Source organism: Oryctolagus cuniculus, chromosome 3 (genome assembly GCF_964237555.1).
Source record: "Oryctolagus cuniculus chromosome 3, mOryCun1.1, whole genome shotgun sequence".
Taxonomy (NCBI): Eukaryota; Metazoa; Chordata; class Mammalia; order Lagomorpha; family Leporidae; genus Oryctolagus; species Oryctolagus cuniculus.
This window is the reverse complement of record NC_091434.1, coordinates 92,655,188-92,668,134: the sequence shown is the minus strand read 5'-3', so window position 1 is coordinate 92,668,134 and position 12,947 is coordinate 92,655,188. Positions and strand designations below refer to the sequence as shown.

The 12,947-nt window shown below is 39.9% G+C and overlaps 1 protein-coding gene across 6 annotated transcripts in view; it reads left to right on the top strand.

Moving 5' to 3' along the window:
• LYPD6 (LY6/PLAUR domain containing 6) overlaps nt 1-12,229 on the top strand; it is a 160,282-nt gene extending 148,053 nt beyond the window's left edge. For 5 of the 6 annotated variants that reach the window (XM_051848698.2, XM_070070936.1, XM_070070937.1 and 2 more), the window contains 2 exons: nt 8,016-8,146; nt 9,357-12,229. In XM_051848698.2, coding sequence (XP_051704658.1) covers nt 8,016-8,146; nt 9,357-9,524 — 299 coding nt within the window. In that variant the 3' untranslated portion in view covers nt 9,525-12,229. Of the gene's footprint in view, nt 1-3,495; nt 3,564-8,015; nt 8,147-9,356 lie in introns of all 6 variants that reach the window. The other variant, XM_051848699.2, reaches the window with a different exon arrangement.
• Nucleotides 12,230-12,947: the final 718 nt, after the last annotated feature.

Genomic DNA, 12,947 nt, shown 5'->3' with positions numbered 1-12,947 from the left:
CTCTTACCTCAAGAACATAGAGAGAGTAAATACAAACTCACAAACGAGGCAAAACCAAAATTAAAGCAACATTAAGAAAAAGTAAGGAAATAATAAATATAGAAGGAAAAATCAATGGCAAATACTGTCCATATATCAAAATGCTATGGTGTATTCCATATACATATGTAATTGTGATTTGTCATTTTAAAAAAATCAGTAGCAAAGCCATTGGAATACTAGAGGATGAAAAGCACATAAGGGGGTTCTATGAACAACTCTACAATATAAGTTTGGGAACATAGATGAAGTGGAATATATCTCAAAAAGCACAAAATACCACAATACCCAAAATGAAATAGAAAATTTTAATAGTTTTATAACTTAAAAATTAAATTTATAATTTAAAAACTTCCATAAATGAACTCTCCAGGTTGAGATGATTTCCGTCAACCTATCAAATTTTAATAAAAGGAAGTAACACCAATTCTACACAATAACTTTCAGAAAATAGAATAGAACACTTATTGTGATTTTGTTCTATGGTTTTTCAGGATGTTACCACTTGGGGAAATTGCCTAAAAAAGGTGCATGTGGACCTCTCTGTACTAGTTCTCACAAATGCATGTGAAGGTAGGGTTATCTCAAAAACAAAAGGTTTAATGAAAATCAAGAAAATTTTACTCATTTATAAAAAAGAAATTTTGATGTAGAAGGAAAGCCAGATACACCAAAGAAGTTTGAAGAGCTGTGGCAATGTGCAGAAGAGATTGAAATTGATCATGTTTGGAGGCTAATCAGGGATGGTCTCATAGAATTTGTCACACTTCGATTGAATCTTGAAGAAAATCAGATGTCCGAGAGTAGAAAATACGAAAAAGTACTCAGATCAAGCTGAGGAACAAAATTTTTATTGTGAAGAATGGTCAAAAGGCATGATGTAATGTCTCATAGTAAGCAACAATGAGTAGTTTGGGGCCTTTGAAAAATTATTTATTTTTGTTTTAAAGGCAGAGTGACAGACAGGGTGGGGGGAGCAGAGAAGAAGAAGAAGAGAGATTTTTCCATATACTGGTTCACTACCCCAGGTGCTCACAACAGCCAGGACTGGGCAAGGCTGAAGCCAGGAACTCAGAACTCCATGTGAGTGGCAGAGACCCAAGCACTTGAGTCGTCTTCTGCCTCTCTGGATGCATTTAGCAGGAAGCTGGATCAGAAACAGAGTAGCTGGCACTCAAATTAGCGTTGTGATATGGGATGTGGGTGACCCAAAGAGCAGCTTAACTGCCGTGCTACAAAACCCACCCATAGTTTGGGCCCTTGATCCAGGAAAGCCTTGAGTTATAAGTGCAGAGTTTCCAATGCCAGGCTATGAGTTACAAATGTAAGTTATGGGTATGTAAGGGAAGTGCAGTTTTTCCTATTCTTTTGGCACACAGCTTTAGGAGCAGAGAGAGAACAACAGTCAACCTACCAGCGACTTGCATAGACTAAATAATCCTAATGACAAACAATCAGGACTCCTGGAAAATTAGGTGTCATTAATGCTTAGGTGGAGAGTAGCATATGATCTTTGTTTTACTAGTATCAAGGAATTTCAACAATTTTGTGGAAAATGGAATTAAAAATTTATTTTGGTACAAAATTTTTTGACATCTTTACTTTTTTTTCATAATATGGATTTCCACAAACTTTTGAAGACTCCTTATGTTCTGTGGTGTGTCCAACACCTGCATTAGAAAGGAGAGGAGGCTGGCACCGCTGCTCAATAGGCTAATCCTCCACCTAGCGGCGCCGGCACACTGGGTTCTAGTCCCGGTCGGGGCACTGGATTCTTTCCCAGTTGGTTGCCCCTCTTCCAGGCCAGCTCTCTGCTGTGGCCAGGGAGTGCAGTGGAGGATGGCCCAAGTGCTTGGGCCCTGCACCCGCATGGGAGACCAGGATAAGCACCTGGCTCCTGCCTTCGGATCAGCGCAGTGCACCGGCCGCAGCACGCCAGCCGTGGCGGCCATTAGAGGGTGAACCAACGGCAAAAGGAAGACCTTTCTCTCTGTCTCTCTGTCTCACTATCCACTCTGCCTGTGAAAAAAGAAGAAGAAGAAGAAGAAGAAGAAGAAGAAAAGAAGAAGAAGAAGAAGAAGAAGAAGAAGAAGAAGAAGAAGAATCAGAGACAAGAAAACAGGAAATGATGAGGAACGGAAAATGGAAGTAGAGAAGATTGGGTGGATAATGAAGACATTTCAGAGGACTTGGAGATTCTCAGATTAGTGAACGAAGTCTGGACTGATTCCAGAGTTTCTAGTGCAAGTAACATGGGAAAGATGAAGTTACTATGTCTCAAGAGGGTACTTTCTGAGATAGACACACATGAAGCCAAACAAAGGAGAAATAATGTATGTGGTTTGAGACATGGTAGGTGAAGTGATTCTGGCAGTATCCAGGAGATACCAATTTGGTCCTGCGGCTTGGGAGAAAGAATCAGACTGTAAATGTGGCTTCAGAGTTTCATGAGGTCGCTCGAGTGAGAAGAGGTTCAAGACAGAACATGGGAGACTACTGACAGGGCAGGGAAAGTGTAGGAAGAGAAGAGAACAGATATGTAGGGATGACCTAGAAGACACAACTCTGAAGTCCCAGGTTACAGAATCCCACAGAGATTATATTTAGTAGAGTCCATAGCTGTGGGAAAAGGGTGAGTTCATGGACACTTAGAGAAATAGTCATTGCCTGGCAATCAGGTGGCAGCTGTGAAGAGCTGAGTGTCTGAAAGGAGGTGGGGCAGGGATTGTGCAGGCAGGTGCCACAAGCCCCTTATTTATTAATATAGTTTGTAATATTATTATTAAAAATTTTCCTGCCGTTGGTTTTCTCGCACCTGGAGAATTGTATTCTATCATCAAGTAGCAGAGGCTCAGAGTATCAGAGCCTCAGAGAATAACTTGAGCTTTTAGAAAGGCTTTTACCCAAGGGTCAGGCATTTTAAGTTATGTTAAACAATTGTTTATTTGAGGGGCCAGCATTGTGGCACAGCACCAGCATCCCATATGGATACCAGTTCAAGTCCCAGCTGCTCTACTTCTAATCCAGCTCCCTGCTAATGCACCTGGGAAAGCAGTGTAAAATTGCCATAGTGCTTGGGCCCCTGCACTAATGTGGGAGACTTGGAGGAAGCTCCAGGCTCCTGGATTCAGCCTGGCCCATCCCTGGCTGTTGCAGCCATCTGGGGAGTGAACAAGCAGATAAATCTCTCTCTTCTCTCTCTCTCTCTCTCTCTCTCTCTCTCTCTCTCTCAGTCTCTGTATAACTATGCCTTTCAAATAAATAAACCAATCTAAAAATAAATAAAAATTGGTGTATTTGAGAGGGAGGTAGGGAGGAAGAGAGGAGGGAAAGAGAGAAAGAGAGAGAGAGAGAGAGAGCTGCTGGTTCACCCTCAATGCCTGCAATGGCCAGAGCTGGGCAGGGACCCAAGCTGGGAGCCAAGAATGTAATCCAGGTTTCCCACATGGTTGGCAGGAATCCAATTACTTGAACCATCACCGCTGCCTCCAAGGGTCTGCATTGGCTGGAGTCAGGAGTCAGAGGTAAGTACTGAGCCTAGGTACTCTATGTGAGATGTGGATATCTAAATTGACAGGTTAAAAGCCAACTCTGAGTTATTCATTGTTAATGTCTCACTTTATTTTTATTCAATTTTTTCTATTTATATAAGGTAAAAAAATTCTTATATTTCAGATATATAGAGTTAGGATAGTAGATTTAGAAAGTAGATATAGATTTAGATAGTAGTATTTTGAACCCTGCACTCCCTCCTGCCCAGGCTCCTGCCCTCTCTCCTTCTTCCTTTCTTATTCTTTCTTTTAATTTGCACAATGACATACTTTCCATTTATTTAATTATCATAAGTTTAACCCTCCACTAAGTAAAGAATTCAAGAAATAATAAGAAAAAAAAAACCACTGTTCTTCAGCAGTAGAGATACAGGACTACAAACAATAATGAAATCTCAAAAGGTCAATTTCACTCACATTGCATATTTTTGTACTCTATTAGTTATCACAGGTCAGAGAGAACATATGATAGTTGTTTTTTTGGGACTGGCATATTTCCAATTGCATCTATTTTTTGGGGAAAGACAGGATTCCATTCTTTTTTATGGTTGAGTAGTATTCCATTATATATATATATATATATATATATATATATATATATACATTTTCTTTATCCAATCGTCAGTTGATGGATATCTGGGTTCATTCCATATCTTAGCTATTGTGAATTGAGCTGCAATAAATGTGGGGGTACTCTTTCATATGCTGATTTCATTTATTTGGATAACTTCCCAGGAATGTGATTGCTGGGTCATATGGCATATCTATTTTAAGATTTTTGAGGAATCTCCATAATGTCATCTAAAATGGCTGTACTAGTTTACATTCCCACTAACAGTGGATCAGGGTACCTTTTTCCTCGTATCCTCACCTGCATTTATTGTTTTCTGGTTTTTGGGTGATAGCCATTTAACTGGGGTGAAATGATAGCTCATTGTGGTTTTTTTTTTTTAGCATTTCCCTGATGGCTAGTGATCCAGAGTATCTTTTCATGTGCCATTTGAATTTCATCTTTGGGGGCTGACTTTGTGGCATAGAGGGTTAGGCTGCTGTTTATGAGTTTGGTATCCCATACTAGAGTGCTGGTTCAAATCTTGGCTACTCTGTTTGTGATCCAGCTCCATGATAATGCACCTGGGAAGGAGTGAAAGATGGCACAAGTGCTTGGGCCCTGCCACCCATATAGAAGACCTGGATGGAGTTGGCCTGGATCAGCCCTGGTCATTATGCTCATTTAGGGAATGAACTAGCAGATGGAAGATCTCTGTCTATGTCTTTCTACCTGTCAAATAAACTATATCTATAAAAGTAAATAAGTATTTACTTTTAAAATACTTATTTTTATTATTATTTTAATTGTACATATTTATGGAGCACAGTGTGATAATTTGATACATTATTCAATATCAGAACAGATTGGTGAGCTTTTCCATCACTTTAAATATTTTAATATCTCATTTTAATTCAAATTATCTTATGAATATTTTGTTTAGATATAATTTTTGTTACTGCAAACTGGATATCCCCAGGTAAATGAAATTTTGCATTTTACCTTTGGAACATTTTAAAATTTCAGAAGCAGATTATAGAGTGTGTATGTGTGTCCACATTTCATGAAAATTATATTTTGCGTCTTCCAGTAGCTGATTAAACTCTTTCCATTTCTGGTTCTAGTTGAATGCTTGTGAGTCTTCATAGTAAAAGACTTTGTTTCACAACCTCTGGGAATACCATGCAGTTGCAGAATATGAGATTTCAGAGGGTGAAATTAACCTGGTAGAAATTCAAATCTCTTTTATCTTTCAGATAAAGGCCTTTGAAATCCTTTTAGTGTGAAGTTATCAGCAGGCCAGATTCTCATATAACCTCATTACTAACCCAGGAATTATTCAAGATGCAGGGAGAGCAAGGCTCTGTGGCAGAAACTCTGTTTTTATCACTGCTGCAGTCCAGTGATAAGCTACATGTGGTCCACGGAGTTCTGCTTGGGAAATTCTGCCTGCTTGCCCCAACCCGCCCTTGGAGATTGCAAGACCACAATACGTATCCAAGACTCTCATAAATTGTGCACTAAAGAAATCTGCTCAACTTTATCTGAGAATTTCTAAAACTTATTTAATCACAGGACTTTTCTGCACATTAACATTTCCTGACTCACCTGGGGGTTTCATCTGATAAGAAGTGGAAAGGATACCTGGGAAAGATGGAGGCTTCAGAGCTGAGAGCTGTACTGCTGGGAGCGATGGTGGGGTTCTCAGCCTACGTTTGTTTTATGGAGTGAGTTTGGTAAAGCAGGAGAAACAATTCTCACTGAGCATCATCCCTGTCCTCATTTCTCCCCCGCAAAACAGCAAGAACTGGCTCGTTAGATACTAGGGTTTTGCATTTGTTCCTGAAAACATATTTCCTTCTGTTGTTACCTGTACTTTGTTCAATGGAATGAGCTCCCCATTAATAAATTAGTTTACTATAGACAGAAAAAAATGGACAAAGAACAGTTATATAAAGTTCACCAATTGTTGTAAGGCTTACCTAAAGCAAGCAAATTCACTACTTGAGGGGACAAACCTAATTTTTGAAACTGAAACCCAGTAGTGATTTACTTAGTCCATAAAGGCATGATCTTATCTGCTCAGATTTACATTGGAGCAATAAAACCTCTGGCAGCCACCCCTAGTTGTGTGAAGAGGAGACAAGAGATAAGAACATTCCTGTTTTTATTGCTTTCTAGAACATTTGAAGTTGGGGTGAGGGTGAGGGTGGGAAAGGTGTACCCACCATGGCCCTAACCATCTATTGAGGCTGATACGAGAGAAGTAAACCAGTCCTCCTTGGAAGATGTGGTAAATCTCTCAGGACGCCGGCCTCTGTTTGTCAAACCTGCCAGAGGCTTGAACAAAAAGCACTACCAGAGGAGAGACACTGCCTCCTCTTCATCAGATAACATAACTTCTCCAATTTGAAATATTCTAGGGCTTTGGGAGAATCATTGCCAGCTGTAAAACTTTCAAGGATTTTTATAGGCTGCAAGGGATCTTACCTCACTTCTAAAGCTCCTGAGCAAGCTGGAGATGTCCTGCACTTGGTTCCAGTCAACAGCATCTGGCTGAAGTGCAATGAGGGGCCAGCACTTGGGCTCTAGCATTGACACAGCTTTGCCCAGAACACTCACCAATAACCTAACCATGGGGAAATGTTGCTGCCCTGAGAGGCCTGAGATCGTTCAAGGTTTCTGTCAGGAGGAGGTGCACTGAATTCCCATGATTCCCAAGATGTCGCCATGTGGACTGTCTTAGCTCATACCCGGGACCTAAGATTCTTAAGCTGTCTTCTTTGGATATTAATAGCACTTTGGTTAAAAGCTGCCAAAGTCATGACAGACTCTGGTGGGGGGAATTTTTATTGCCTAATAAATAATATCATGGAAGGTCATAATTCCATATTAGCGACTAAATACCGAGCTGTATAAAGCATGCAAAATTGGGGCCAAGATATGGATGAAAAACAGCTTCATGACATGTCTTAAGAATTATTCATTTTCTTTTTTAATGTGAAAGTAGAGCAGAAACATTCTTCTAAAACCCAGGATTAAAAAGCTGAACAGAGCCTGGGGACCTTAGAGAGTTACATTGATAAAATCGTTTTTTTCTTTGGTTTTAAAATTACCAATAAAACCATTCTCAGACCCAGAAGACATGGAGGGACCTGTAACAACTCCCACCATGGTCTTCACCTGCCATTCTGGAAAGACACTGAGGTCATCCTGGGGAGGCAAAGCTCCTCCACTTTGGGAAACACTCAGCGTTGGGTCAGTGAGCTTCCACGATGCATCTTTGCATCCAGCCATGCTCCTAGGCGAGCACGTCTTTCTGATGGATAGACATTTTCTCTAGATGGAATGAATCCCATTTTTAATTGTTCTGTCTTACATGAGAATACTTGTTACAAATAAATACACACACACACACACAGTCTCTGCTGTAGTATTTTTTTTTATTTCCTGCAAGAGCATTGTTAGCTGTCTACAATGTTTTCTTTTAACATTATTTTCTTTGAACATTTTCACCCCTTCATCTTCCCAATATTTGTTATGACTGTCACCTACTAAATTATCCCTTTGAACAACTAGCCTAAAAATAAAAATTTGTGAAAAAAACTAAGAGCAATACCCATGGGTCTTGCTTTGTGGGGATCATGATTGGCAAAAACAAAACAAACAAACAAAAAACAACCAATATTCTCAGAGAGACTATCTTCCCACAATGGCAGAGTGAATCTCTCTAGAGAGAGCTTTGGGATTGGATATCAATGTTGAGGCAGTGTTCACCCCCTGTACTCTTAGGTCTTTTCATTCATGTTGTTCTCTTTTTAGGCACGTTGGGCTACCGTTTCCTTTTCATTAAAACATATTCTTTCTGTTTACAGAGACTCGATATTGCTACACTCAGCATACAATGGAAGTCACGGGGAACAGCGTCTCTGTCACAAAGCGCTGTGTCCCACTGGAAGAGTGCTTGTCCACTGGCTGCAGAGACTCCGAGCATGAAGGCCACAAGGTCTGGGCAACAAAGCAAATGACAGCACAGCATAGTCAACTTCCCTGTGCTTCAGATGTCTTCCAGCGCTCATGAGCAGAGCCGTAGAGCTCACGTAGGCCAGCTTTTGACTGTCTATAATGAAAAGATGCTTCCTTTTCTGTTGCTCTAAGAGAACACAGATTTATAGGAGAGCACAGGACAATCACAATCAATTGTGTAAGCACAGCAAAAGGGTATTGAAAATGATTGTACACCCTTTCCTCACTCAGATGGAAGTAATAAAGTACTATAGGGAAAAGGAGCAAGGAAACAGTTATGTCCATCATGGTAAAGCATTGCAGATGCAACAACAATTCATTCACCTGAGGAGAGCCAAGGCAATGTAGCTTTGATAGCTTTTGTAAACTGAGGGCTCATGTCTTTATTTGGATGCAGGTTTGGGGGAAAGTCTCTAATGGCTCCCAAGCCATTTGATAAATGACAAAATAATCTGCTTGTGGATTTGCTCCCTTTAAGCCTTATCTGGTGCCTGTGTATAGAAGCATGCTATGTAAAATGAATGTTGGGGCAGCCTTAAAGGAGAATATAAAGAACCAGAGAAAAGTGGCCTGACTCGGGGTTGTGGAGAATGCCCCTGTTCTGCTGGTGTTTCAGAGCTGGCTGTACATGTGGTCTTAACATATCAGGCTTTGGCCTTTGTTTAACATCTTCTCATTTCTCCTCCAAATACCCTGGATAAGGATTTCTTTCTCTTAAGAATGCAGACGTCTAATTTTCATGCCACTTCTCAGATATACCATGAATTAAATGATCTGTTACTTGCACTTAGTTTGAAAGACTATTTAGGAACCGTGTAGTAGGAGGTAAACTTTAGGCTGGGCAGTTTACATTGTAACCATATCTAGCTGAAATTTCAATTTTATAGACTTGTTCAATGTTTATTAAATAGTAAAACATATAATTTATAGAGAAATTTACCCTCAATAATCAGAAAATGTACATTCTTTTCAGTGCAAATAGAAACAGTCACAACATTGACCATGTACTAGGCCTTGAAGAAAGCATCAATATATTCATATCCCTATTCCTTTTAAATGTGAGATTGCCAGCTCTTCTGGGTAGCAGGGAGTGTTCACTGGATCCATGTCATGAGGCCTTACCCTCAAAAACCCTGCCTCCGCCCAAGCAGCCTTCTTATCATCCTTCTTTTTTTCTTCCTTTCTTTCAGGTCTGCACTTCCTGTTGTGAAGGAAATATCTGTAACTTGCCAATCCCCAGAAATGAAACCGATGCCACATTTGCCACCACGTCACCTATAAATCAGACAAACGGGCACTCACACTGCATGTCCATGATAGTGTCCTGCTTGTGGGTGTGGTTAGGACTCACGTTATAGCAGCTGCACAGCACCATGTGTAGTTGCGATCCCTGGGGCTCTCTGTGTCCACACTCATGCATGAGTCATTGCCCTGACATTAGTTGCCGGTGTGAGACCCCAGCAACTCACAGATGTCATCGCCACTTATCATGAGAAACAAACATTGCTTCAGCATAGTCATTTTGAGTCTATCCAAGACCTCAGCAGAGTCAGCCTGTCCCCAATGCAGATCCTGAGTTCCATACCACACCTTTGTTTTCACTCCAAGAAATAATCTGCATTTGTCAAGAGCTGTGGTTATTAATTTTGGGATACATGCATGAGATGCAGGAGGTCCTGGACCCTCTGAGATATTAGGGATATGATTTATGGACATGAACAGATGTGTGTGTTTTGGGAGAAAGGTGAAGAACCACTTGTTTAAACACAATCATGAATTCTCTCATGGCTTTAGAATTTTAAAACTTTGATTCCCAAATATATCGACTGTATCCCTGGAAATCCTTATCAAGTTCCTGGAAGAGTAGTAAGAAATTTAGTCTTCCCAACATTCTTCTATCAAAATTGGGAATCATATTCGCTTGGCTCTGTGTGTCAGATTATAAGGTTATCATAAAAGCTTAATATATTTGTGGGAGTGGCAGAAGTATGGTCCCTAACTTAATGGAGCTAAGTTTATCCCTTCATGTAATTGGTGAGATTGACTTGTTACCTAGTATGCTGGATGAGATCCTGGCTTCCACCTGGGTTGGTGGTATCCAAAGATTTCCCAGCAATATGGAGCTATTTTCACTAGATGTGAGATTCTATTTAGCCATAGCTAATCTGGACAGAAAGACAGCTTTAGAATTAAAAGATGTGTAGAGGTTAGTTTTGGTTCATTTTAAGGATACAGTAAGTGGCTCAGTCCAACCCTTTCTCCAGCTGCAGTTAACCCTGTCCAAGAGCCTTTCCCTTGTAAATCATGGTAACTCTAGGGACAAGATTCTGCATAAAATGAACTCTAGATAGATAAGAAAAGAAGATGTAATAGGCTAGGGTGAAAAAAGTAAGGAGACCCAATGGGAACTTTGAGTTTCTTTTAAGTATTGCTTTTGAAGTAGATGGTGAAATTTTTGCCATCCTACCTATATTTTTGGTACCCACATAGTTCCAGTTTTCTTCTTCCTTGTAAATCATTTAAACAATATTTATTTTTATATGACATAACTAGAAACTAAAATATATTCTAAAAATCCTTTACTCCAAATGAAACAATCAAATTAGAATAATTATTTTTCAATGGTGGTAGAGCTTGTAGTATGTTTGTTGAAAATAATCTATAAAACTGGCATCAGTATTGGGAAAAGTTAACATGTGGTGAGCAACAGCAATGTATTCTCCTCACGATTTTTGCTCGTGATTTCCTCAGTGTTGATGTTCCAGCAGGATTCAGGTAGTGATGCTTGTTGGTCCACTCCATGCAGGGCTGTGGGGCATATCTGTGTGAAACTTGGTGGAGCTATGGCTGATAAAGAGGCCAGTGCCATCAGGGTCTCTCTGTCCTGCACAGAAAAGTGTCTCTAGCCAATAAAAGGAGACACTCCCTGCCGCCACCTCCCTGTCCCACATCCTCAGGGACCGTTATGAACTGACAGTGGTGACTCTAATAGAAAATAGTCTAAATTGCATCAGATGACCTTAATTCAGAGTTTGGTAGGCTTATCAATATATTACCTATAATTGGGATAGAGGGAGAGAAACAAAACATTTATTAAGCACCTCTTATGTGCAAGCACTATGCTAAGCACTTTACATAAGTTAGGACATGCAATCCCTACAAGAACCCTGGAAGGAACACACCAGTATTTACACTTTGCAAATGAAGGTACTGAGGCCCAAAGAAGCTCAATAGCATGACACTTTTTCCTTCAGATTTATGTTATGTGAGATGAGGTGGGATTGAAGATGGAGGGGAGGTGGAATTACCCTCTTAGGAAAACTTCCAGGCCTGACTTCATTGGAATTGGTCCATATACTCATGAGAAGTTGATTTAATTCTGCTTCTGCAGGATGCCATTTGCATGTGTCCCTGGATGATGGTTTTACTTTGGGGATGGGGTATGGCTTCCTCATTCATCCCTCTTGCTGAAAGAGGAGACAGTTGATCTTGCATCTAAAGATGCTTTAAGGCAATGAAATTTGATGTACATATCAACGAGTACCATTTTTGTGCATGGTCACATTCCACCGGCATCTTCCAAGTACTGCATGCAATTTGAATGAGACAAGAAAGTGAACACATCTAAGTCTCCCTGGCTGATGTCCAGGGATCAAGTCCACAATGGTGCAGATTCATCCACCACTGAGGGAGTTATTGCTGACTCTACAGAGATGCTGCTGCATGCATCCTATGTGCCTGTCAGAATGGCTTGTGTTTAATTCTCCTGAAAGAAAGTGGTTTGCTCACCATTCCCAGCCTCGAGGAGACAAGCAAGGGCCATTCATGTGGAAGGTCCAGGACTGGTCAGCCGTCTGACTTTTCTACCACGTTAAACTTTCCATTAAATCTCACCATTGGTGATGGCTTTAAGTGCAAAAATCCACGATGTGTATATTAACCTATGTGCCACATATTTATTTTTAGACTCCCCTCAGCAACATGTCATTATGGGATTGTTTAATGCCTAAACTTTGTAAATATTGTACATTTTGTAAATCAATGAATAAACCTTTTAAGTGTATTTCACTGGTCTCCTCCCTGCAATTGCACATGTCAGTCAATGATTAATACACTCAGGTTATGTACAAGGCACTGGGCCTGGCACCACAGGGAACTTCCTTCCAGGAGCTCACTTTCTAGTTTTACAGGCAAGAAATACATGCATGAAAAGACAGAAGAGAATTCACCCATGCCTAATGATTCAAACCAATGATCAGTGCTGCAGAAAACTGAAGCAAACACTACCAGACTTTTCAATCATGTCTACAGTTTCCGTAAACCATCTTTGTTAAATCAAGAAATAAAAATTATTACTGTGTGTAAATATATATTTGTATTATAATATATTTTATATATTTACATATCTTCTATTTATATATACATATTTATTATATGTATATATTTATACAATACACACACATTTATGCATATATACAATATACATAATAGAAAATATTTTCCCTTAATGGTTTCTCCTGCAACAGAAAACAAATCTTGGACTAAATATCATTTTTATCCAGACAATGAATTTATTATTTTTAGTATAATTATAGATGTTTAGAGTGACTTTGAAAAACCTCAGCTTGTTTATGGTCCTGGTTACCTGTCAACACACTATATTCTGAAATGTTCAGGTATACACACCTGTTCCCCAAGGTTAGAGGTTCTCTGTTAGGTTCTGGAGCAGTGATATGGTTGGTGGTCTTTAATGTGTGGGACTTACATGTGGGTAGCTCTTG